The following is a 27,837-nucleotide window of genomic DNA, read 5'->3' as shown; positions in this document are numbered from 1 at the left end:
GTATTTTTAAACTACTCTTCTCTCCTAGGCACCTGCCTATGAAATAGATTTTTCCTGTTTTGAGTTTCACTTTTACAAAAAAAAGATGCCTGATTTTGTAGAGATTACACCCTCAGAAATACAAATGGATAAGAATAGATTTTTGTCTGAAAAACTAAAATCTTTCTCACTTGAAATGTTTACCTCAATCTCATTTTGTTTTAAAGAAATCATGAGAAGCCAAAAACAAAAAGTCCTTGGCGGGGATAATAAACTACTTCTTTTTTAAGAATAAAATCTATCTACAAGTTGCTATTTGGCTCCAACTGCCTGTTGTGGCATTACATTTATTTTAAATAGCAAGGAAATTAAGTCAATAAGAGCCATTAAAAACAGAAAATATGATCTCTTACAAGTCAAAGAAACATAGTATTGATACGTATCTGTCTATAAAAAATTCAGTTCATTAGGGTAAAAAAGATTGTGTTTCATTTTAAAAGAAATCAGACTTTCCCTATAGTTTGAGCAACCGTTTGAGAGATCAAATATCAAACATTGAAGAAAACAGACTCCTAGTATCGGACATCTAGAAGCTACAGCCTGACAGACTTCAAGCTGTTACGAACAGTAGTTAGTTAGCACAATGCTATAAAACAGTCTCAACAACAGCAAAGACCAACATACTTAAGTGCATTAGTTAAAAATGGTCCATTACTACTCACTGTGTATAATTCATTTAGGACCTTCATTAAGTCTTCCTGGAGCTGAAAGGCGATTTCCTTGCTCTGAAAAAGAAACAAAGAAGAAGAAACAATGAGACCTTTACAACAAATCAGTCATTTGAAACAATGAAATACACAAAAAGTATTTTCCAAAAACAAAATTATAGTTTATATGTCATTCAAACCAAAACTTTTAGTGAACTATAACTTGACAAGTTTCTTCACTATATATCAGGTTTAACATAAATTGTAGACAAAGACCAGACATTGACCCGTAGTTTGAATGGTACAAATACAAAACAGAACTGCAGATTTATCATCCTGTGTCAAATTCAGGGTCTCTGAGTGAAAGTGGTATCAGTGTCACTCAACTTTTCCACTCAAATCGTCGAACGCAGCTCGAGTTTCACCGTCCACATGCTCAACACATTATCTGGCTTCTACGCCTCAACGTGAAAGATTTTTCCCCAAATATGTTAACTCAATCAGCTGTGCCACAAGGCTGACTCAGTAATACTATCACACACACACGCCCACATTAATGCACCTCACGGTTGTGGGATACAGTTTAACAGTGATGCTGTGATGGATTTAGAGGGGCTTTCACTATTAATTTAACTCTGGAGCTCCCATATTTCCTTCACACTGACTCACGTACTGTATCACATGTTTATGAGATTATGAGTCATGACAATGAATTTTTGATCTCTCTACTACAGTTGATACTGTCCTGCTACCTGGATGATGTTACAGCCTCTGCCCGCACTCCAGGTCTTTCTCTAACCCAATTATCCTCAGACAAATCTCATTCTGGGAGCCGCTCCCAGCAAAAGGCTGTAAGAGGGTTTTGCAAGAGTATTGAATCACCTATTGTAGTGGGAAATAGTGGTGATGGACTTCTGATGAAGAACGGAGTGCACTGCACTTATAGGGCAACCATGGTCAAAATAAACTAAATTTGCATCTACAACTGCAATCAGTCACTATTAAAGGTGCACTGTGGAGTTTTTGACCAACAGTAGTACTATGCAGTGATGTTTTTATGATTGGGACCACATTTTGTTTTCATCAACTGCAAGCAATTTTTGTTTTGTTTTTTTGGTCGTCTGTCTGTTTTCGCCGTGTGGCTTTGTACTGGTGTATCGTTGTTTTTATTTTTGTTGTTGTGGTTATCCTTTATATTATTCTTTGTATGCTATTTGTGTGTACATTGTCTAATTTGTAAATATGTTTGAGTCTTTGTTGTCTAGAATTGTGTTTTAGTGTTTGGTTTTCATATTGTGGCTCCTAATAAGTAATCCACTGTTCTTTTCTTTGTTTCTTCGTTAATAAAAATAATTAAAAAAAAAAAAAGTTTGACAATATGCGACAACTTTGTTGTAAAAAATGCAGGACGTGACACATGAAAAATAGTTTGTTTCAAGAAAATTCCACCAGAGCCCTGTGCTAGAAGCAGGATTTGGGGATAGTGAGGCAACTTCAGGTTTTCTATTACAGCGGGGTTTACTTCACCTGGGTCCCCAACTATTTTTATATGACAGACAGAGACTGATTGAAGCACTTAAGCCTTGTTGTACTTAGATATTGAAGTCAGCCTATTTACCACTTTGAATTATGTTTTTACATTTATTTTTTATTTGCATCCAAATTCGTTTCACACTGCCAGGGTTGCAGATGAAAGAATAAGGCAAAAATTGTCGCTCTTCTGCCACTACACTTGTCCATGTTTGTAATCGGTCATGTGTTCAAACAGCACCCGTTTTATGTGAACATGCTCTTTTGTAGATTGGGAAACCCTGGGTTGACTTAGCGAGTTGATAACCAATGTTGTGTGGCCGCCTAGTGCGACTGTGGTTGTAAAAGATACCCTGGGTATGTTGGACTTGCTTTGTAGTACAGGGCTCTGGTTCCTCACAGAGGACACAATGGTTGGTGTTTGGAAAATGAGGATAAAGGATTTATTTAGAATTTACTGAGCCATGTTTTTATTATGGCTGCGATTTATGGCAACCATTAACCCTTTATCAGGCAAAGAACTATATTTGGTAGTTAGAGTCAGGTAATATTTCGAGAAAAAAGTTGCAAATTTAGGCAACAGTTTGTGTGACTCATCAAAAGTTGCAGAAAAAAGTTGCAGATTTCGCAGAAGTCGCTTTTTTCCTACTTTTTTCTCGTAAATCTGCGACTTTTTTCGCGCAGATTTGCCACTTTAAATCTCTAAAATCTGCGACTTTTTTTCTTGTAGATTTGCCACTTTAATCTAGTAAATTTGCAACTTTTTTCTCAAAATATTACCTGAAGTTACCAAATATAGTTCTTTGCCTGATAAAGGGTTAAGTGTGAGCAGTCCCTCTGCTGGCATTAGCTGCTGTGTGCACAATTTTTATATATTGGGATTTTCTGACCTGAGATTAGATGAGTCACACAAACTGTTGCCTTGCACACGTGTGGCCTCATGTGGGTGCTGGCAACAGGTAAGAGGCTTTATTGAGGTCACACACTTCATTGATCCAGTTTAAAAGCATGTTCATTCCGACACGGTTACGCAAATTGTCGGCTTTATAAGGACTCAGCTGAACTGTCAACATGCAGCTGATCAAGGCTGAAGCAAACTTGTGTGCAAACTCTCACTTTTGTTCTTCACAAATGGCTCACAGGTAAAGTGACACGATGTCCAAGCATGTGAATAGACAGCAAAGAGGATTACACTTTCAGTTACTGGCTGCCAGGCTAGTGTCTGAAATTAGAGTGTCGTGCTGGGTGACCTGGCCGATTGGCAACATCTTCCCAACCACCACCTGGTCTGTCAGTTCTCTGATTTGTAGCTCTTACCTAATCAGAGTCCAAACAGCCTGTAAGCCTGGATAACCACAGCTTTAGAAGCACCAAACTTGGCAAGAGTCAAACTTGTCTAATAATGGGAGTGTAGATAAGGAAGCTAAGGAAAGGTCTTGGGATTTTGGTAAATTATAGGACAAGCTGGTCCTTCAGTTTATAGTAGATCTGTAATTGTATCTTGCAAAACATGACAGCACTACATTTTAAGTAAACTGCCCATCAATTGTGGATCTTTGCAGATCATAAAGATCATAAAGACACTCCTCTGGGAAAACTCATTAGTAACCGTCGGTTCAGAGGACAGGACCTTTGACTATCTGTCAGATCTAACACTCATCAGCTCTTCTCCATTGAGAATGCTGGGAAGGGATCCAGAGCTCAATGAAAAGCCTACTCAGGGATCACATGAGCTGTGTGAGTGTGTGCGAGAGAAGTAAAGACAGAGATGAAAGTAAAGGGGCATTACATTCAAGACGTGTTTAGTTCGCCAAAAAAGCTACACTTTACATAATTCCTTTAAGAACTCTAAAGTAATTCCCATTTTCTAAGTTTCGCTAAATGTAACACACACACTGTATACCTCAAATTACAAGCAATAAAGGCTGTTCACTAAATGCTGTGTTGTGTAACTGAAGGATTTGATTTAATTTGCACAGCTTACCCTCTTTCATTTTAAAGGAATCTCAGTTGGAGGGAGGGGGGGTTCCAATTTGGTCTAATTCATTAAAAAGATCCTACAAATGGGTTTCCCCTTTTAGAGATCATGCCATCTGTATTCCAACCACATTAGAAAGATGAAACAGCCCCAGAGAGAAGAAACCAAGCCAGCCTTTGGGGAGTGGTGGGTTTCATATTGCCACTGACATTAATCATGGTATAGAGATGGCGATGCGGGTCTGTGCATGTGTGGCGCTCAGCCCAGATCTGAGTGTCTTGTCATTAATAAAACACTCAAACAGTTGACATACACTGTATAAAATGGGTCTTAGCTGCATTTCACAAAAAAACATAAAATAGATCATTTCATTTAAATGTCAAAAGAATAGTTTAACATTTTGGGAATCATAATTATTTGTTTAATTTACGAATGTGACATGAGAAGACTGACATCAGACTCATGTTTATGTAGTTACTACAGAGCTGAGAGTGGTTAGCGTATAGACTCAAACAGAAGAAACAGCTGGCCTGGCTTTGTCCAGTACACTTTAACCCTCAGCAGGATCTCTGGCTATAGTGCAGGTTGCCAGATACGATCATCAACTGGCAACCCCAATGTGAGAAAGAGCTTATGTAGACCCATCCCTAGATAGTATCTGGCATATCACATTTCAGAAAAGAAAAAAAAAATCTGCTGACTTCAAAGCTATGCTTCAAAGTAACAAGTGTGTTTTAAGTGGAGTAAAAGTCATACGCTTCCTAAAAAATTAACACTAAAGTAAAGTATGTTTTTATCATGTTTTCATTAGTGTTTAATTAGTGAAACTAAGAACAATTGCATTTTCAGTTTAGAGAAAACCCTTCATATCCACACAGGGAGTGGGTCCTCTTCCTCAGAGTCTGTCATGTTTCTACAGTAGCCCAGAGCAGACAAACCAAACAATGGCTCTAGAGAGGGAATTTTGTGTTTTGTTTAGGTGGCAGCTTCAATTTGGTGGCACAAATGCACAGAAAGACCTCCTTCCTGCTTGGAAAGGGAGGGGTGAGCTTAGGGGTATTCAGTTGTTTGCAATCTGCAACCTCACTGACTGAGATGCTACGAAATCTAACGCTGGTCCTTTTTAGATGCACTTGTACAATCCTCATGTGTGTACAACTAGTGCAGGCTCAGCACTAAATGCTCAATAGGCCTTTTCCACAGCAGATGTTTTGACTCGTCATAGAAGAAAAAACACAGGTGTTACTAATAACATTAATGATGGCCATGTTTTATTCTAGTGTCCTATAAGCCATACATACATTGTGACAGTAAGTCAGCATGCACAACACCAGAACCCTGAAACTGAAGCAGCTAAATGGAATTCTGTCATTATTCGTTTTATCACTAACACCTGTGATTTTCAACAAATGTGACATGTCAAAATGTCTTTTGGTGAAAAAGCCTTATTGTGAAATAAACACTATCCAGCACATGCTTTTTGCCTTTTTGGGATCCTCACCATGTAGCAGCAGCCACAGAACGTGACTTCCATAAATAAAACAGGGTAGAGTTAAACAAAGAGCCGGTTGTATGAATAATGAAAACTGAATACATGTGATAAGATCTGTCCAAGCATAAAAAAGAAAGAGAGGTCCACTATTTGACTCCTGTATTAAAATAAAAAAGACAAAATGGGCCGTTTCTAAAAAAAAAAAAATTGCGACCACAATGCTGCACTGAAGAAATAAATGCACATGCCAAACAGCAAACAGGTCAACCGCACAGTGTTGACGAAGACACCCGGGGTACTCTGGGGTCCTCCACCTCACAGCATGAGACCTGAACGTACAAGGAAATAAAAACACAGGTCTTTGATGTGCTGGAAGGATGACAACAGTACAGCTGTGGATGGAGCCCACGTAACATGAGGGACTTCTCTGTTGTTTGTGCCTCGTTACTGAAGCTCCGCTGAGATCAAAGGCTGAGGGAAGCTTTAATTAGAGGGTGAGTGGTGTCTCAGGTCTCCTACGAACCGGGACCTCCCACCAGTCTGCCGTTTGTCTGCACGACGTCACCTGGATCCACTGAGAAACTGCACTACAACTTTTAAAGGGATGTTTAAAGGGATCACACAAAGTCATTAGACATTGCAGATTCCACAGCCATTATAATGCATGTGGAGCAATGACTTGTGTGTCTCTGTGTGTGTGTGTGTGTGTGTGTGTGTGTGTGTGTGTGTGTGTGTGTGTTCTTGTACTTCCTACATAGTGAGGACCGGAACATGTTTTTAAACCAACAGCACTTTTTTTTTGGGTTAATATCAAGTTTGTGTTAGGGTTAGGGTTGGGCATTTAGTTGTGATGTTAAATAGGGCTGGGCGATATATCGATATATTTTTAAATGTGATATGGAATCAGATCATATATTGATAGTTATTTTTTTCTTTCTTTATATATAAATACTGCCCTTACTAGGGTTTGTCACATTTAGTTATTTTGTAATGTTTGTTATTCTTTTCTCATATAAATATATTTCTTTCAGAAAAATATTTCATAGGCTATTTTTATTTAAGATATATATTTTTTTATTTTAATATGCACTTTATGGAGCTTTGATTTTTTTTTTTTTAAAGGTACTCGTTATACAGTATTTATGTTCACTTAAATAAACAGTTTCAATGAAACTAATTGTGACATGTCATATTAAGCTTTGACTGAACATTTGCTCTCACTTTGTGATAAAAATATCAGGATATATATCATATATCGATATTCAGCCTAAATATATCAGGATATGACTGTTAATCCATATCGCCCAGCCCTATGGTGAAAGTTAGGTTAAGGGGCTAGGGAATTCACTATTCCAATTGAGGAACCTCACAGAGATAGAAGTACAGGAGTGTGTGTGTGTGTGTGTGTGTGTGTGTGTGTGTGTGTGTGTGTGTGTGTGAGATTGTGAGGACAAAATGTAAATCAGCATTGAAGACAGTCTATCATTATGATTATCAAAGTATGTTGAGACAGGGGAGGTAACCATGTGAAAATATTTCACATCTGGCCTCATTAGTATAACCAAAAGCCTTTAAAGACTTTCAAAAGGAAATGAATGCTGCAGGTTCCCGTTTGTGTGTTGGGGGTTTAGATGAGTTAACACCACGCCCCCATACAATCTGATGTAACCACAACCATCAAGAGACGTTAATTACTTTGACAACGAATAAAGGAGCCTCACTTTTACTTTTTTGAATCTGGGAGGTTACACGGTCAGAGTTTGCAGGATAGTGAAAAAAGGAAGAAAAAGAGGAGGAACAGAGATAGAAAAAAGTCACACAAGCTTTACTGACACAAAGGCGCTCCTCTGAAGAAAAGGCACATTGTAATTAAGGCCTGTGGTGAGTTCATGTGACTCCTGCAGCATAGGAGCTCATAATCTTTTAGGGAGTTGTCGTCTTTGTGGTGGAAAAGGCAGCAGAGGCCCAGTTTCAGCCATGAAGCCACAGTCTTCAGACGGGAGAGTGAAGGCATACTGATCTGAGACTGTGGTGGCGGGGGTTCCTCTGCATTACTCTAATTCACAAAACTAAACCGCAGGAGACCAGCATAGTTTCATCCCATCAAAGTTGACTATGTATGTATCCTGCATATCATGCAACTAAATATATTTTGCCGTCGAATGAATGGGTTAATTAAAAGTGAAAGACTTTTTTTTATATCACGAGTGACTGGGGCACCGCTGCCCATTCTGGCCGCCGTGAAAAATCTGGATTGTGTTAGTGGTGAGTTCAAACTTCTGTTTTGTTGATCAAAGAAAAGTCACATCTGACCTCTTCTCGGAGAGGTCAAACATCAGTACAGTAGAAAGTTAAAAAAAGCAAAAGCAAAAAGGGAAAGTGAGTGAGGGGGTGAGGCTGAAGCAGTTCACTTCATGGGCATAAAATGAGATGAAAGAATTGTGAGCCAGAAGTACGCAACAACAGCAGGCTGCATTCACAGGAACTGGAAGTTGTTTTAACTACCAAAAGTGATCTTGTGTTGAAGATACTACACATGAGAACAGAGTGAAATGAGCAGGATGTTCCAATAGAAAAGGTTCATTCAGCACAAAGAAAAAGTGTTTACCTTCTGGTATCCTGTATGTTATGTTCCTCATTTCTCATTGCTTTTTATATCCAAATATTGTCTGATTTCTTTTCAGTCTGTTCATTACTGTCAGCTCAAACACCTAAAAGCCCTGTTGTTTATTTTTGATCATGGTGGAAAATAACTTAAAGACCTGAAACATTACATCATACCTACTGTGACATTACAAGTCTGCCATTGAGGTTCTAATGGGCATAGGGAAATTTGTGTGTACAATAACTTATTTTAACAGTATCCTGACGGTTATATTAAGCTTTATGTTCTATAGCTGCAATAGTCGACTAATTGATTTGTCAATCAGCAAAGAAATAATCTGCAACTACTTTTTTAATTGATTAATGGTTAAAGTCATTTTTAAAAACTCACTCCAGCCTCTAAAATATCATGATTTTCATCTTTTCTCTATTTTATATCATATTAAACTGAATATCTTTGGGCTTTAGAGCTTTATAGACATCACATTGGGCTTTGAGAAACGAGAACATTTTCCAGTTAGACCAAAGGATTAATACGGAAAATAATCAGAAGATTAATTAATAACTAAAATAATCCTTAATTGCAGCACTACACTGCAAAAAAAAGAAAAGTTGGGTGAACTCAAAATTTCAAGGCAACAAACTTCGATAAAATTTTAAATTGGACAATTAAACTAAATATTTTAAGTTTTGTTTTTGTGTTTGCTCAACTCTGAATTCAGATTTTTGTCAACTCAACTGTAAGTTGTACTAACTTATAATTTTACATTGTAATAACTTTTAATCCTTACTTCTGCTAAGTTCTGCAATGTGCTGAATTGGCACGATTGTAACGCCGCTATGAAATGTCAGCTAATGTTGCGACCACAATTTTGAGTTAGCATTGATACGCTAATGGCTACTCTTGTACATAGACTCTTGTAGCTATGGCAGCGCCGCTAGCATCAGTTAGCCGCTAGCATCAGTTAGCCGCTAGCATCAGTTAACCGCTAGCTTTCGCTAATGACCGAATTTCACAACAAAGAAATAAGAGTTAGCAGAACTATTGTCCCTTGTTTTGAACCCCAACTTAAAGATATAAGTAACAACCACTCACCAACTTGTTTTTGAGCAGACAACTGGCTTCCTTTGTTGTGCTAACTTACATTATTGCCCTAAATGTCAATCATTTATGTTTCAAAGTTTTACCAACTTAAATCACTGTTTTAGGCCAAAAAATACAAGTTGGCTTTTTTTGCAGTGTAGTGTGACCATATCCTCTGTGTTGTCCACCCTCACCTTCTTCAGTAGCCGTGTGGAGTCCTCACTGATCTGCATGAACCTCATGATGACGTTGTTGAGGTAGATGTCGCTCAGTGTGGCGTGGTCCTTACTCTCCCTCCTCACCTGGTTCAGCAGCAGATACCAGCAGTTGACCGGGGACAGCAGGTTCTGGTCTTTCCTAAATAAACAACGGAAACAATCCAGTGTCAGATCAGCTGTCAAAGACCTATGAGAAAATTAACAACAGGAGGACAATTTATTATTTGTATAGCACTTTTTTTAAACACGCACTTACAGAGTGCTTCACATTTAGGTAACAGTAACACACATCGTTACAGACATAAGATCCTCCATAGTTTGACAGTAAAGCCGAGATGAGCAGGAAGGCATGTACAAGAGCCCATATGCATTTATAGTCAGTCATGTCAGTGTCTTTGCCCTAATTTCTTAAGGCAATATTTGTCATTCTCGCAAGGAGACTGTGGCAGTTTTCCTACTAGCAGGATGTCTACAAGTGCCTCAAGTGCACCAGTGCCTGTTACAAAAGCAGAAGAGAGATGCGTCATAGGCCTCCCTTGGTGTTAAATGTCCCATATACTTCTGGTTCTGGGCCTAAAAACCTCTCCATATATTACATGGACTACGCAGTTATGTTAGAAATACTTTGTATCTGTGACATTTCTGGGGCAGAGCTCTTGCTCGCAATGCACCGAGCCAAGCTGGCTTCCTACAACAAGGGAAGAGCGTGCCACAGGCTTTAAATACACTTAGTGGAATGAAGTTGGAGAAGCCATGGATGTATTTTAAGTGAAGTTGAGAAGTGGAATTACGTAGAAACTGTGACAGCAGAAGACAGACAGGCAGGGGAAGAGAAGTCTCAGCAAAGGGGGAAAGATAGAGATCAGAGTGCAAAGGGAAAAAAAGAGAAATAGTTGAGCCTGATAGCTGTTTCCTGTGCTGTGTGCTGGCTGCTTCCAAGCTAACTGTAGGACATTGTCCAGGCCAGAGCAAGAGGGGGCCCTGCACAAGCACTGGCCTGCAGGCTGACTTCCTCTCAGTTAACCTATAACATTCCTCTTGCCTGCTAAGAGCAGCACAGAATACTAGTTGTGTGTGTTTGTGCGCGTGTGTGTATTTGGGAGAGGTTTGAAGGTTGGGCCTGGGGTCAAGTCTTGCAGGAACCATATGTAGACTCGCCTCTGCTCTCCCGTCACAACGTTAGTTTGCATAGACAGGCAGCACTTGTCAACACAACAGGTGAAATTCTGCTCTGTGAGTGACCCAGCCCTGAACCAGCCTTCAGCCCTGGCACAACATCTGCTGCAAGGGCAAAAAAACTAAGCATTTCTCAAAATGAATAACTGATAAAAAACATTCCAGCCAGCTGAAATGTTCCCGGAGACTGCAAAAACAGGAAGCAAACTACATTTGATAAAGGCAGAGCCAAACACGCTGACATGAAAAACATCCGAGAGAAATCGGGAGCATGGCCGTTTTTCAAAGACACCAGGAAGATGGTGAATGAAAAACCTGATTTAGCTAAAAGCTGAGTGGTGTAGTGATGCCACATGGTCAGGCTACAGAACATGTGCAAAGGAAGAGAGAGCTTGAAAAAGAGAAAAAGTGAAGTGGTCCCAGAGCCACTGCAGCAGGACTGCCGGACAGCATCACTCTCACACACTTTATGTATCAGAGTGCAATACTGCCATTCTATGACACTGAATCCAGATCTGTGAAGACAGCCCACTTGTGTGCATAATATGTTTATTAATTCATGCTCACTTTTATATGTGCAGATGCATAATGTCCAGGTGGCCACTGACATTGCACACCATGAGCCTCTGCAAAACTGTTAAAAAAAAACAACTCCTAGATTTCCAAAGCTGGCATATGTTTTGCTTGATGTCCCTCTGTGACTATTTTGTCCCAGTTTTGAAAAAAAGGAGGAAGATATTTTGATTTGGGATGCAAAATATTTCAATTGAAAGCAGCTTAATGGCAGAATTAGGTAGAGAATTTTCAGTCAGAACATGAATTGCTTTCTTCCCTTTGCTTCAACCCATCTTATTGCTGAAAGCACAGCAGGGCACTGTGAATAGTTTGACCTAATTCAGCATCAGTACATGCACAGGTCTTATAAAAATTCAGGATGTCACACAATACATAATAGACAGTCAATGAAAGCTGCAACATTCCTTCACATGAAGTGCATTTTTAGAAAGACGGTTCTTACTCCTTTACCAAAGTCAGATACAAGATTTTCCTTATAGCTATGATAAATTACATATTTATAAAGTTCACAATACTGATAATTTCACTCCTTTAGTTGTTTTTAATGACAGCATTCCTAAGCTAGGTGCCATGCTGATGAAAGGAAAACACAACAAAGTTTAATGTATGTGTGTTTGTAAGTAGACTTGGCATCCTTTATTACATAAACCGCAGTTACAAGCACTTTATCCCAACCCAAGCATTTTTCAAACATTTAAAAAAACACACCATGACAATTCCAGTGTTTAAGGATTTCCAACACCTTTAGGAACCCTGTTTCTTTAAATGAAAGCCATATAAAACACAGAACTGACCCAGAATCCATTATAAATCAGCCAAAGAATAAAAGTAGTAAAAGTAAAAGTGTGGCTCACAGTGGAGTTATCTAAATTACAGTACTACAGGGAAGTCATTGATGTACCCAAGAGTTCCCATGAACACATCAATAGTTCTTAAAGTACCTTGAATGTTTGCTACGGGGCTGACCTACTAAATCAAACTAAAGGCCTGCAGTGAAACAAGGACAGAAAACAAGGGGAGGGGACTGACACAGGCCGTGACGACAAAATAACCTCTGGGAGTTGCTTACCCCACATAATGGCAGGAAAATCTCTCAATGTCATCATTTCCCCCCTCAGCCGGGGCAGGAACTGGGTCAGACAGACTCACAGACAGATAGGCGGGCTAAAACACAGGTATGAAAGAGGAAACTACTGTCCAGGAGAGGGAGTGCAAAAAAAGAACTCATTAGCAAATAACTGGCTCCTATAGTGTGCGTTTATGCATGTGTTCTGCCCATTCATGCAGTCCAACTCCACGAGTCACTGAGTCAACATACTTGCACTCTCGTACAGTAGCAGGATGCTGACAATGAAGCATAATTACTACTTCAGTATGCACGGTATTGAAACAGGAGCCTTTATCAGCATTGGAGGAAAAATGGGAAAGTCCCCTCGTGCCTAACTGATAACATCTTTCAGAAATAAACGGCAGTGGCAGCCTTTAGAGCTACAGCAGTGACTGGCATTCACCTGAAATGCATGCATACAGCAATTTGGACTGAGCCTATCACAAAAAGGGAAGTTTGAAATTTAAAATGATGCAACAGGGTGCCAAAGTCTTATTAATAATTCTAGTCAAGTTGTTCTGTGCAAGAACAACAAATGATGTTAAACTTCAACTTTATTCAGTCAAGCACTCATGCACATAGTAATGTCTGGCAATGCAGTGTGAAGCCGCAACATGTTCTACACCTTCTTTTTATCCTCACTGACAAAGAGAGGAAGTCCCTTAACCAGATACTTAATTCTGGATAAAAGCCGCCTATTTAAAATGATCCCAGCTGTGGCTTTGGCAATATAAATAATTCAATGAATCCTGTGCTCGCCATCTCCATGTCCCTCCCTGAACAAACTTTGCATAATACAGTATCTGGTTGTGTGCATGTGTTTTTATGAGTGTGTGTTTAGGAAAGAGCGGGAGAGACAGAGGAGAATGTTTGCCCATATTTGTTCATTTGTGCGTGCATGTTCTGCAAACAGCCACTGAAACACAAATGGACGATGCAGCCAGGAATGAATGGTTCCCCCACAGACTGTCGCTGTGGGCTGGACACCATGATGCCAGTCTGTTATGTTTTCTCACAGGAAGCAAAAAAGGAAGGAAGACACTAGTGGAATTGACCTTTCTACTTACAGTCATTACAGCCATTTAATATCTAAATCCATGGATATATCTGCTATAATCCCTACCAGTCAGAGTCTTTCCTGCTGCAGGTTTGCCCGACATCCTGGATGCTATAAGCTCCAACTGCTTTCAAAAAACTGCACACACAGCACACACAGCCATGTTGCTTCTATAACCAACATAATACATCATGTTGAACAGCATGTGTTCTGTAAAGTTCCCTGACTCAACTTTCCAACACCTAATTATCAAGTTTAACTGGGACTTTGTGCAGTTTTTTCCATAACTGCGCACTGCTGTTACCTCTGCTGGTAATGAAGAGGAAACACACAAAGGTCTCTTTAGATGTAAGTGTGAAGCCAGAAAACAATGTTTGATGTAATTACAGTTAATGTAGTGTTACACATTTATGCCAGTAAAAAAATATAAGTGGCAAGCAACTTGCACGTATTTTGAAACTGTTGTAATGGGTTTTTGCAAACAAGTGGAGACTATGATTTTCTGCATGTGAAGCAAACCTGCAGCAGAACAAACTCTAATGTGTTTAGATGTTTAGATGATGAACTAAAATAATGAAATATTGTGCTAGTGTAGCTACACTCAGTATTTAGAAACAAGTACTATTACCATCGAATTGAAATTTCACCGGCAATCGCCTTAAATAGGAATTTGTTTTTCTCTCTTTAAAAGGGGTGTAGCAAAACTAAAAATCATGCCATGTGTCTTTAAAAACATCCATCTTTACTGTAGAGTTGGCATCATCCATCATCCACTGCTGTCTTGCCACCAGTTTTGTTTTGACACCAAAGTACAGCTCAGCACAGGGCACCTTCCCTGAAGCAAGATGGATTCCTCTCCAGCAGCGAGCTGATGCAATGCTCCCACAGGTGGCACAAAGTCTGAGCTTTCTGATGAATACTAAACTTTATCTCATATCAGTAGATGATTTTGGGCTGAACTCCTACTGTGCCGAGACTTTTTCCTATAGCTACAAGGGGCACCGCACCTGGAAAGATATATAGATAACATATTCCTAGTGCAATGGTAAAATATTTCCCCACCACCAGCAGAGGAATGGCTTTAAGAGAGCATCAACCCTCACCTTACACTCTATTAGGGAAGATTCTTAGGCTAAATTCAAACAAATACATGATTTTAATCGTGTATCTCTTGCTACTTTTGCAGCTAGTGTCCACACTACCCCAGCATTTTCAAACTCCTAAAACAGAAACTTCAGCAAACCCTGCTGACCCCAGTTTAGGCTGAGAATCTGGGGTTGTGTTTTTTTGTCTGGAGAGACAGAAACACTAGAGGCCAACAGATATCAGTTAACAGATATTGGCCTATCAAAGGCATATTGTACCGGTGTATATGCTGTCCGATATGTGCTGTTATGGAAACTTTTTTTACACAATATATAATGAAGAAAATGTTGCTTGGCATGATTTAGAAATGGTGTTAGCTATTTATTTCTTTTTAATTCAGTCAGCAACGGTCACTTAACAGTAATGTTGTCTATTTAGCTTTCTATTTTATTTCTATTTATTCTTTATTTTATCAGTTAGTTAGCATTTAAAGAATTAGCTAAAAATGTAATACATTGTTTGTATCATGTATCATGATGTAGAACACATGTTAAATTTTATTTAATAAAGTTAAAGTTTGAGAAAGTAGCTCTCTGGGTACCTTTGTGATCAAAAAAGGGTGCACAATTTTCATACCAGCTCCAACAAATACCATATTGCCCACAATATCGGTTATTGATAAATGGTTTCCGTCTAGAATCAGTATTGGCCTCTGTCTCCAAAAAACCCATATCGGTCAGGCTCTAGCAGGCACCCAAGTTGGCTTCCTGATATCTGTCACGTGAGACTTCTTTCTGGGAAAAAAAGACAGGACTTCCCCCTGACTGCCAGTGGTAATTCAAAATGGATAAGTAATGCTACTGCTGTCTTCATGCACAGGAGGCTTTCCATTATTCATGCTATTTGCAAAAATTCCTGTGTCCAGCAGTCTTATCAGTCCCACATAGCGCACCAGTATGTGAATGGTCATGTGATGTGCATATTCAGATGTGTTACTATGGACAAAGATAATTTCTCAAACTGGGGAGCGAGATCATTTTTGTTTAAAAAAGAAAACATATTAGGATGGATGTAGTCTACATGTATGTGTCTGTCCACAGAGGAACTGGAGTCTTCTAAACAAACTAAACACGTCACATAGTGCATATTAATGCACTCTCGACTGTTGGAATGAGAACTTGTCAACCTGTCTCAACATCAGTTATGTAAACCAGATTCAAAAATGCAGCTCCACTGACAGCTACAACAGTGGCCCCCTTTTGAATGCGGCCTGTCGAGACTAATTATTCACAGATTTTGCTGCTCATTTTAATGCTACTTTAGGATTTTGCAGGCTGACCTGTCATATGAGCACTGGCTTAAGGCTACACTTGGAATGAAAACGCACTTTTTCACACCAGGCAAGTGTGTCCAATGAAAACAACCTAGAGAATATGGAGAGCACAGAAGCCTTACTGTACATTTGTTGTTTATGCGAATACAAAAAATACAGGCCAAATGATTTAAAACCCACAGGAAGCTTTATAAAGTTATTCAGACGTCTTGTATTTACTTAAGAAATATGCTCCAAAGCACTTGCCAAATGTTTACCCTGTGAATGAAGTGACCAGACTGTACATCACGCGATGAAAACCACAGAGCGCCATACCACAGTCCCTTCACCGGTTACACACATGGGCACACACAGCTGCTAGAGCCATTGGTGCTGCAGACGGGGCACAGGGGCTATTTGCAGACGGCGAGGACAAACATACATTTTATTTTCGTTCCCACCACAAGTTCAAACAATATGCTAATGTCTGCTTTTTCCATGAGCAGACTCCTACAGTGCAATAAGGCCAAAAACTACAGCACGCTTAACGGTGTCGAGATCCCAAAAAAGGCTCAGAGTCAAACTGTGATGTAGACAGAGAAAGAGCAAGTCAAACTTCCTCGAAACCGTTTGAATCATATTTCATTACATCTCTTTTCTTTTTATGTACCTCGGCCAGGTTAACTCTCGATGACAAAGACCCAATGAATTTAGTTTATCTTATACTTTTTAATAAAGACACAGTAGCATTGTTCTATTATGTACACGCAGAAACTAAATTCTCTTTCAGTATCTATTGAAATATGCCAGAAGAATTAAGTATCCAAATTTACATATGCATACTGCATTGCAAATTGTGCAAATCTTCAAAAAAGATTACTAAGTATTGAAACTTTTCAAGTGTAAACTACTGCACTGTACAATACAGCAATGTATTGCAGCACAATAATTAAAACAAAAAGTGAAGATGGATTATTCATAAAGCCTCCCAGCTATGTCAGTGTGACATAATGGGCTACAACCACAGGCAGTTATGTAAACATTGCATAATGTGAAACAAAGTAACAGTTTTGTATAGATTAATTTCTAATACTGAAGAGGTAAAGATGTATGGCACTAGAGTTTCACAGGGCATAATATTTGCATTGAACAAATTTGAGAATGACTGAATGATAAATGACAGAAACACAAATAGAACGTCACCACTGAGCTGCTTTTCTAGCTTTGAATAGGAAATGAAATTATACATCTTCCGTCTGACTTTCAAAGAGTATTCACTCCCATTAATGAACCCAGATGACCTCAGAGACAAACTTAGCACAGACAAACACACAGAGCAGCGTCTCCTCACTTGTACTGCTGGTGATCCTTGGTGCTGCGAGTCTTTGCCATGAAGCGCTCAGCCAGCTTCTCCAGGTTTCTGGAGTATTCCATCTCAATCTCCGCCTTCTTCCTGAAGAAGTCCTGGAGGTCCTGCAGCAGCTGGACCCTCATCTCTGTCTGCTGGTCCAGACATTTCTGCTGCTCCACCAGCTGGGCCCGGATCTCTGAAGAGACAAAGGAAGAGAACAAATAGATTAGGATGGAGCCAGAGCTTGAAGGCTGAAAATGAGATTCACATTTTGTGGAAAGGGAGAATATTAGAGCTACAAAAACTTGTTATACATGGCAGAAATATAAATAGTGTATTGTTGCCGTCTTTTAAGTAGGGTCTACTTTTGGTCTTTTCAGACAGCGGCAATTGTTTTACAAGATACCGTCTTTGACTAAGCAAACGTACTGTAGCAAGACGAAAAAAGTCAGACAAGACAAAATTCAGGAGTTTCATATTTTAGCTTGGTCAACAAATCAACTACTTGTAGGTACAGATGATTAAATATGGATGTTATCAGTTATAAAAGTGACAAAAGTGGCAGATATAAATTATTTAAAAACATATATATATAATCACAACTCTAGCTAATTGAAGACATAAAAACAAAAACAAACACATCAACTATTAAGGTGCACAAGCCAGATTTACAAATCAGCATGCAAACATTATGCATCTAAAAGCTATCAAATCGGTTTAAAAAAGACAAAGAGTCAGCAAGACTTGTGGTTACAGTACAGTAAATGCACACATCAGTTGTACAGAACAGCCCTCGCAGCTTATTATCCCTTAGTTATGGTCTTCTGAATGCTTGAAGAGATGTGAGGTTGGCAAAACTGGTCTCAGGTGTTTCATTAAGGCTGAAAATATCTCCAGGATGAATGGAACCTGATTCCCAACACAACCAGAGTTACAGCACAGGACAGATTACACATACCCAAACACACACAGCCTCATCAGTGCCTCTGACTGAAAACCTAAGCCACTTATGAAAGCAGAGGCGCGACAGCATGCCTCACTTAAACAAGTTATATGTGCAGGTAAATTACCCTCTCAGGTCCTTTCTGAGGAATCACGCCTGTCAGAAAGCCCCTCATTTAAATTTACATCCTCAACCTGACAACTGGGATCACACACACACACAGACACAGACACACAGACACAGACACAAAATCCTCCGTCCTCTCTGGCCAGGGCCATGTATAATGGATTTCTCCTAATGGAAGGCAGCCTGGGCCAGACATCTTCAGCAGAGGAAACAGATTAATGAGGTGATTTAGAGCCACACGGACACCAATGGAGAGGAGCACAGAGAGATCGCTCATATTAGAGGCGAAAAACACTAAGGCTGCAACATGCCTTCACAAATTATTTGTACAATTCACCGGACTAGGTGCCATTATATAAAGGGTAGAAGCTTGCAAGGCTGTTTCTTGGCACACTGTCAAAATAATAACGATAATAAGATAAGCTGAACAAGACAAGGATAATTGTTTAAGGGCAGAGTTTAATGTGCATTATAACGTCCCCATTTACAGTTGATGCAGTCATGATAAAGCCAACCCTTATATGTAAAGATCAACACACGGTATTTCCACTATTTCAGAAAAGATTTGATAAAGTGTTTGTGAAATAAGTGTATTTATGCTTTCTGAAGGATTGATCATGGGAAAACCCTAGTGCAGTACATTACCAGTGCTTTAACTGTTACTTTATTTAACACAATGAGTGGGGCAGCTTCTGGACTGAAAGGAAGTCTGTCTTTTTATGTTGCTCAGTTTTCCAGATCCTGAATAGGAGCTCTGCCACAATTACCCTCTTTCTGAAAGTTACAGTGTATCAGTTTTTTTTCTTAGTCATCATTTGTCCTACTGGGTGTCCATCAGTCCCTGGCAGGGAGGTTTGACTGGCCACATTAAATTATTTTTGTTATTTTTGTGGCCGATAGACTGTAATTTGGGCACTGACTATTTTCCCCCGCTAGTGACTGCAAGATTTGTGTCGCTGCTGACACATGCTGCTTCCAACATATGCTTTACAGCTTACTTTTGTGATCTGCTTGTCTAGCAGTCTCCGTAATTGTGATTTACTGAAGTTATTGCAACTTTAAAAGTCCTTTTTCACATGCAGTTCTTGTGATTGTCTGCCTTTCTATTTCAAGCAGTAGCATAAACCAGAAGTAGGGGAACTGCCACTGTAAATTGCATGCTTGGCCAAGACTTTGAATCTGGTCAGCCTGCTGCTTAATGAATACTCTTATTAATATGGACGTAAAGTGGACTGGAAGAAAGTATTTGAGAAGACAATTAGACAGCAACAAATGCTTTTGCAAAAGAAGCCAAAAGATCCGTAAGAGCCTTTATGGGATAACATCAATAGCTCAGTACGTCAGGCTCCTTAATGGCCAATCAACTGCTGACTCAATTAGAAAGCTTCCAGTCAAAGAGTGAGAGCTGCATCTGTGCGAGTGTGCATGGGCACGTGTCCTTAATGTAGTAATCAAATTACCAAAAGGCTCCACTCCATTCATCAGCATTAAATCTTCTCACAATCTTGATAAATTAACGATTTACGTCGGTCCTGTTAGACACTGTTGATTCTTTTTTGCATTTTAAAGTAGCAACTCCTTCCTTCTGGCACTTGCAGGGAAATAAACCACTTAGATAGAGACAGACGGGACACAAGGGAGGTGTTTCAGCAATACAAAGTCTGAATGAATGCTTATCACTGCAGTTAAATTCAAACACAGTCAACCACTAATATCATTAATGTGGATGATGGGATTTCAACAGAAAACGACAGGCTTGACTGAAAGCAACAACTCAAAACTTCAACATCAACACCAGGCCATTGACAAACCTAGGAGACCACCAATGAGCGCTAAGGAGGAGGCTGCTTACTAATGTGAATGCATTCAGTCCACCAGGCCTTTTTGATGAATGAGTAAACCTTGCAATTGCTTCCATCTCCAGAGGATGTGGGGATTAAAACAAAGCTACCATGGCACTGACACAAAGGAGCGTACTGGATCATTTAACACAATTACACTCATGACTGCACACGGAAACTCATTAAATCATTCATTTTCCGAGTCAAACACTGGCCATTGAAGCTGTAGTAACAAGTTGAAGTATGAAGGAATTAATGTTAAAAGGCAACCACCTGTCAGAGAAAATTGCAGGTTTGGCACTTCCTAAAACTATGATGCGTTATGAAAACTCACTTTTTACTTTGAGGAAATTCTGCTGCGACAGAGTCAAAACAGGGTCATGACCACTGTAAAGCAGCTTTTTTTCTCTTTATTTTTGCCTTCCTGCCATATATAATCAATGCTTTTCAAAACTGCTTTCCATATGCCTGCATTTGGCTCTGTGGTTGCTGATTTTGAATTTCAATATAGCGAATCAAACAACACAGCTGTTGTCATTCAGCCATTTTCTTTCACATTAATCTAAAATAGGGATTAAATCAGTGGTTTCATTATAATAACTCAGGACATACCTGATAATATTGGTTAACATTAACATTGTTAACATTAACATTAATACGTTAGCATTTATGAGCCAAATCGTAATGTATACTTACTCCAGATTGTTACAGATACTGAAAAATACAGTGCTTCAATGAAGACAACGAAATTGGGAATTTTTTATCTGACTATAATAAAAACACATTATCAGTGATCACCAGTGGAGATTTCACCTGCAGAGACCGCACACAGAAAAGCTGGAATTAGACTTTACTACAGATATACGTTAACATTTCTCCAAACAAAGGGTTGCTATAGGCAACTGTAGGTCACAGAGGAGCTGACATGGACACTCCCAAATCACAGCTGTGTGTCAGGTGGAAATCATATCACGCCAGCTGATTGGTGGATCCAAATCCTCGTGGGAGATGGGTCCAAACAAAAGACGATAAACCTACAGTTAACAGAAGTTTTACAGTGCAAGTGTGCGTTCAAGTAAGAAGAAATTATCTCCAAAAACAAGGTGTGCCTGGGAGATGCAGTCTCACCTCTCACAGGTGATGGCTGTAATGCACAATTGTCTTTTGCAACCAAAAGAGAGCAAAACAAAAAGTTGTCAACAAATTATAACATTAAAAAAAAAAACTTGTTAGGTCTATCCACCTTAGTGTTTACTTAGCTCATGGTTTCGACTATTACATAAGAAGTTATCTAATCCCGCAAGCAAATATTCAAAATTAATAACAGTCACTTTAGTGTCAGCCGAACAGCTCCCTCTGATCATCTCCTGATGCTTCATATCAACCCCCTGCTGCAGGCAACATCAGCCGTCGGACTGGTTTCTTACAGAGCTAACACAAGCAGCAGACTGGCACACAGAACCTTGTTTAAATTCTAACCACTGTAATCCAAAGTTTTTCTCAAGTTAGATCCATCTTGCTGTCACAGTGAGTGTTGCTCTACTATTACATGGTGCATTCCTGTCGTTCTGAGGTCATTTGTATGGTAAACCCGTGTGGAGGCCTCTGTGCCGAGGGATTTGGGTGTGGGGAGAGTGTGTGTGTGTGTGTGTGTGTGGGGTGGCATCAAAGCCCTCTGTGATCTCTTTCAAACTGGGGAGCTGAGGGGAGATGAGAGCACCTGTGCACTCTGAGGAGAAATGACACTAAAGGATACAGAAAGAAAGTGTAATGTTGCAGAAAAATAATAACTGGCTGTCACTCAGTTTCTCTCTCTGTGTCTATCTAACAAGCAAACAAGCTGCCAAAGCGCCACGGGCTTTTATAACCATATTCAGGTACATGTTGACATGAGTGGATTGCGGCTTGCAGAATTAACGCAGGGCCTATAAAGTTGTCAGCAACAATTCCAGCTGACTGATGGACATCCAGTCAATGTGGCCCAGAATGCACATGATGTCGATATGGACAATGAGACAGCGCTGTTTGGCTCTTTGTGGTGGTCAGTTTGGACCAAAGCCCTTTTGTTTCTAAACTGGATGTTATCCAATTGCTCCTTTGAAGGCCACATCGCATACTTCCCATAACCCCATTCATGGCGACAAATATGTCCAAAGTTGCAGTTCAGAGTGGCTTCTGATTTGCCAGATAGGCCTGTTCTATTGTCAAAGAAACTGCGTTGTAAGCAGAATGGGTACTGAACCACATTGTTGACCTCCAGAGAGAGAAACTGGGCTTCAGTAAAAACAACTCACCCACTATCAGAGCCACAGAGAAACGTTTTTTTCTTTCCCCTCTTGAATCCAACAATATTCTTTCCCCCTGATGCACCCAATTAACCTTGCTATGAATCAATCTGTCTAAAAAGCATCTGTTACTATGTATTCCTCAATGGGTGCCGTAACAGACAGACAAATAAACTCTCAAAGTTTCTACAGTTTCTTCTAGTTGATTAGAATTTTTCATCAACAGCTATCTGGGACATGCCGTACCACATCAGTCCCAGGGCTGCATTTCCGCATGCAGAGTGGCTCATCAGCAACACCTGAAATAGCAGCTGAGGCCTGGGGAGGGACGATGCAGGGGGGTTCCCAGCCCCACCATCTGCTTTAAATCTCGGGTCTGGGACTAGGGGAGTTGTCCGTGCCTCTTCTGGAGGCTGGATACAAGACAGGATAAATACCATCAAAGGTAATTACGAAATGGCCGATCAGTTTTTAACGGAGCACAAGCTTTCAATTACAGCTGGAGTGGAATCACATGCCAGAAGGAGCTGAGCATCTCCAGTACGTCTTCCTCTCACATTTCTTTTTTGAGTATTCTGATAATCCAACAAGGCTATACTGCCACATTTAATTACAGCTGTTCTTGCTTCTTAAAAAATGCATGCCATATGGCAAAAATTATACAAAAAGTAGTTTTATCCAAGCAATTGGACGGGTAAAAGCTGGGCCTACCACGTTGACTAATTTTCTTTGAGCATGAGTCACAAGTTGAGTGTTGTACTAACCAGAGATCTGTTGTTTGATCTGGGGTACCTTCTAATGTCTAATATAGTTTTTCATATATAACATTAATTTGCATTCTGGCCTGTAAAGAATACCCTCTTATTTATGATGCATTAATGTGCCAGCACAAAAGATGATTGATTCAATATAAAGAGAAGAAAAATGCAGGAAGCGTTGTAGATAGGAATGTGGGATATATTAAGTTGGGCCCATGCCTTTGGCAGCACATGGCACGCACCTGTGCCAATGAAACTAACAGTGCAATACGTGCAGTCAATAGAGAAAGATTCCCACTGATGAAAACTGATGAAGCTCATTCCTCAGCATTCCCAGATGTAAAATACACTACTGTAAGCACTCTGAACCTCTATCCACCTCACATCTTCTCTCTCCACTCTGTTAACAAGAGGCAGATGGATGTGAAGTCAAGGCCCGCAGTGCGACTCACTCTTTACCAGCACTGTTGCACGAGGCTGCCATGGGGCATTTTATCACCAATGCATGGCATGCCAGGCCCTGAACCAGATGGGGAGACACTTGAGGGACTGTTACAACAAGCACTGACAAGTGCCTTGTGACCGATGGAGAGAGACGGTGGCTTTTAGGTGATTAAGTGGCGAGACCAAGCAGAATTATCAGAGGAGCAGACAGCATAAATACTCTTTTGGCAGAAAATTAGTAATGTAAATGATGTGTGGAGGGTAGTCATAGGTAGTGCATTATATTTATGTTTTAGCCCTGAGGCTTTCTCAAAACATAATTTGTTCAATATCGTATCCTTTGTTTAGTCATGTATTAGCATTTCATTTATGAGGCTTTGTGACAATAATAATTGAGGTGCAACCCAAGCATAATGGTACTGTAGAAAAAAGGGAAAAAAAACAACATTCTTCAGTTATTAAAATGGAAATATTTAACCATTATGGAAATTCAAAAACCAACATTGAATCAGAAATCTCAGCCAATGGTGGCCTGTAAGTTAACAGTGTATTTGTAGCTCACTCAAGCCCCAAAGCAGAGTGCCAAGCTTTGAAGCCAATTTGACATAGTGTCCAAACCGTGGAATTAAAACTTTGGGATCGGTCACGTGACACCATGGGGCCTAAAACGACTTTTTTCTATATACTTGCATTGGAAAAGAGACTACATATCAGAATCAGAACAGTCTAGAAGAGCAGCATGATTAAATTATTTCATCCCCATTCATATTAGCGGAGAACTAATTCATCTCTGGGTCCCACAGTGCGGAAGTCCAACTTTAAACAGGGCCTTCGCTTCCAAGATGATTCCACTTCTCTTTATATCTATGAGCTCACCAGCACTAGTGTTGATCCGGCTTTGACTACTAGTCATTTGACCAATACCATGCTTGCTCCTCAAGCATCTCGCAGATGAGAGACCTTTCCGCATTTGACATCATGACTCATTACGCCCAATAAGTGACGATGCAGAGAGTCACACACAATACACTTCTCAAAAACACTGTGCAGTGACCAGGGCTATAGAAATCACATGGTGTTCTTGTTTAGGAGGACAAGTGTAATGACTTCCTGACGTTGGTGGGACCAGTAACAAATGCATCATGTGCTTGGTATGTGAGACATTATTGGACCCTTCCACCCCCTCTGCCTTACATCTGGGCATGACTGCTGGTATGTGTCACTGGTTTCTGTGTGGTTTCTATCCGAGATTACATCACTACAGAGATTAAATCACTGGCTATTTACCAATATTGTCATGCCTGCTCTATCTGTGATAAAACAGATAAAGCACTGAAAAGGTGACAGACACAATTTTTTGGATGAAATAAAGCTGTGACACAGTTACAACTTGAGGAAAAGCCAGGTCTTTTCTGAAGTAATACCGACTTGCCAACAAGGCTGAATAGATCCTCTCCTATCACATAAAGCACAGCCAAACTACACACAGCATACTGCCAGCTTTACTAAAGCATTTTATCTAAAAATATTACAGAACTAGCAATGTGGTTCCCATTACAACATCTGACTGACATGTTAGTAGCTTCCAAAACCACAGAGCGAGCTCCAATGGACTGTAGGCTACTGTGATCCAGAGAAAGACTGTTAAATCAGAGTGGAAAAGAGCCTGGCCCATAATCCTCTGCTTCTTTCAAACACTGTGAGCTGAACCAATGTCCTTTGGGATATTTTATGATCCAATGGGAGTGTGGTGCTACTCATGTGAAGTGACTTACAAGAGGTGCATTTTACAGCAGCTTATCTGCAGTAGAAGCTTTGTTTGTTGGGCACATCTATACGGCTGAGGATTCTGTAGGAAGACTATGAGCTGCTATTAACTCTCATAAATTATGATTTCCTCTCACATAGACACATGTAAGCACTACTCCTCAAAACAATTCACACACACACACACACACACACACACACACACACACACACACACACACACACACACACACACACACACACACACACACACACACACACACACACACACACACACACACACACACACACACACACACACACACACACACACACACACACACACACACACAGGAAATGCAGTAGTGGCGGTGATTGGAGTTCTTGTGTTTTCTCTTGGGCCCCGGAGCATTGTGGGCGGCAGACCCAAAGAGCTCAGGTTCCTTCCTGCGCTCTGGTTTTTATAGTCTGATTCAGAAACAGCTCAGCCATGGTGGCTAACTACGCTTACTGTTCAAACACAATACACCCAGGCAATCAAAAAACAGATGTTAGACTGGATGATTCTGACTGAGCAAAATAAACACTTAAATTGATGTCAGTTCCATTCTCCGAGGTAATATTTAAATGCGTAATTACAATAAACTCAAATGTTATAATCTCTGCCAATTACATTGAGCTCTGCCAAATGGCATATGAGCCAAAAAGCCAACGTTGCTAAGGCAACAGCCCCACATACGAGGGGCCTGCAGCGAGCAGGAGAGAGATCAATCACTGCTGACATTACGGTGGCCTGTGAGGACCATCATTTTGATCCAAACAAAATAGAGCGAGGAGCTGAATGCTGGGAGAAGTAAGCACTCTTTAGAGGCAGATTTATTTGTTCAGCTGCTGGTTAACATGACAGTCTGTTTGATCTGGACACCAGTCTGATGCGTGTTTGGTCCGTCAGATGGACTGGCTGAGATTTGTGTGGATTGGATGTGTGCTTTGGCAGTTAAAATGTCGATAAATGCATGCATTATATGCATTTATGGTAGGGGTGGGTAAAAATATCAATTCATCAATGCATTGCAATATATTTTTTCCCCAATTCAATATCAATTCATTAAATCCTCTGAATCAATTCAACCTCCTGGCCAGTGGGGGCGCTGTGCACTTTTGTAGTCTAACTGTGCACAACGTCAGCAGCTGAAAGCAGCATGGCTAATTATAAACAGAGTCTCCGGAGATCATAAACAATTTGATTGTGAATTAACTGTACACAGAGTGTCTGGTGCTTGTTGTAAACAAACAGAGATCGCTAAGTGAACACCTCCTGCAGCAGCAGCACATACACACTGTACTGCTACAGAGCTAACTGTAGCTAACTGCCGCCAACGGCTGCTCTTCTTAACGAGCCGGCCTCCGTTAAGGAAGAGTAAGAAGGAGTCACTGGATTTGTTTCCAGTTGCTTTCTTGAAAAATACTCGCTAAATTTGGCAAAAAGTCGCTAAGTAGGGAACCCTGCTTTGCCAGCTTATACAAATGGTTCAAATTGTTCAAAAACGTTATGCGAGTTATATCACAATTGCCAAAAGAAAATAAATATAATTTAAGTTTACATGCACTTTACTTGAATGTTAATACAGTACTGTCATTTTTTTTTCTTTTACTTTTGTAGTCCGTTTTCAGTATTATTGTGCCAATGCTTTATTTTCAGATGTGTTATTGCTCAACAATGCTATGAATTATACAATGGCTGTTCATATGGGCATGAAAATAAATAATGATTTTAAAATGATCAACAGGTACTCTGTTTGATTGTTTGTAATTGTAAGCATTTAAATCAATATCGAATCGAAATCGAATCGAATTGTGACCTAATGAATCGAAATCGAATCGATTCGAATGGTCCTTAACAATACCCAGCCCTAATTTACGGTCTTAAAAAAATGCTACCTCTAGGCTTAGATGGCTGGTCAAAAAAAAGTGTGTAGCTTGCTCCTCCCCAAAGTTCAGAAACTCCAGTTGGTTTGGATTCACAGAAGGAATGGATTGCAATGCTGACCAAGAGTCATGCCAAAATCAAGTATCAAAACATCTCTAAACAAATACAGCTTCCTTCATTTTGGACTCCCCAGCTCTCTGTTCCCTCAGACTTCAGTGTCACAATGGCAGGCTTTTGAAAAATGGCACAAATTTGCATGTCAAAAGGTCACAAAAGTTGAATTTAACATCCAAAATTTGTACAAATGTACTTTGCCCACACAATGAATCCATTCCCTTTGCAGCGAAATTTTGCCTTTTTTGAATACTTGTGTAACAAGGACCTTATACAACAGAAGCCGTTTGAAAAGTTTTCTATGGACTATTTGCCTTTTTTTGTGCATCTTTGCTGTAACTCGGGGTCACCAGTGGAATCCTTTTGTAACTGCTGCAAATCAAAGCAAACCA

General features: G+C 39.9%; 1 protein-coding gene across 3 annotated transcripts in view; it reads right to left on the bottom strand.

Moving 5' to 3' along the window:
- srgap1a (SLIT-ROBO Rho GTPase activating protein 1a) overlaps positions 1-27,837 on the bottom strand; it is a 96,328-nt gene that overhangs the window by 45,947 nt on the left and 22,544 nt on the right. For all 3 annotated transcript variants that reach the window (XM_059334541.1, XM_059334542.1, XM_059334543.1), the window contains exons 2-4: positions 17,259-17,454; positions 9,569-9,731; positions 702-764 (exon numbers count right to left, since the gene is read on the bottom strand). In XM_059334541.1, coding sequence (XP_059190524.1) covers positions 702-764; positions 9,569-9,731; positions 17,259-17,454 — 422 coding nt within the window. The remainder of the gene's footprint in view (positions 1-701; positions 765-9,568; positions 9,732-17,258; positions 17,455-27,837) is intronic.

Source organism: Centropristis striata, chromosome 6 (assembly GCF_030273125.1).
Source record: "Centropristis striata isolate RG_2023a ecotype Rhode Island chromosome 6, C.striata_1.0, whole genome shotgun sequence".
Taxonomy (NCBI): domain Eukaryota; kingdom Metazoa; phylum Chordata; class Actinopteri; order Perciformes; family Serranidae; genus Centropristis; species Centropristis striata.
The sequence above is the reverse complement of the archived record's forward strand: the minus strand, read 5'-3'. Positions and strand labels throughout refer to the sequence as shown.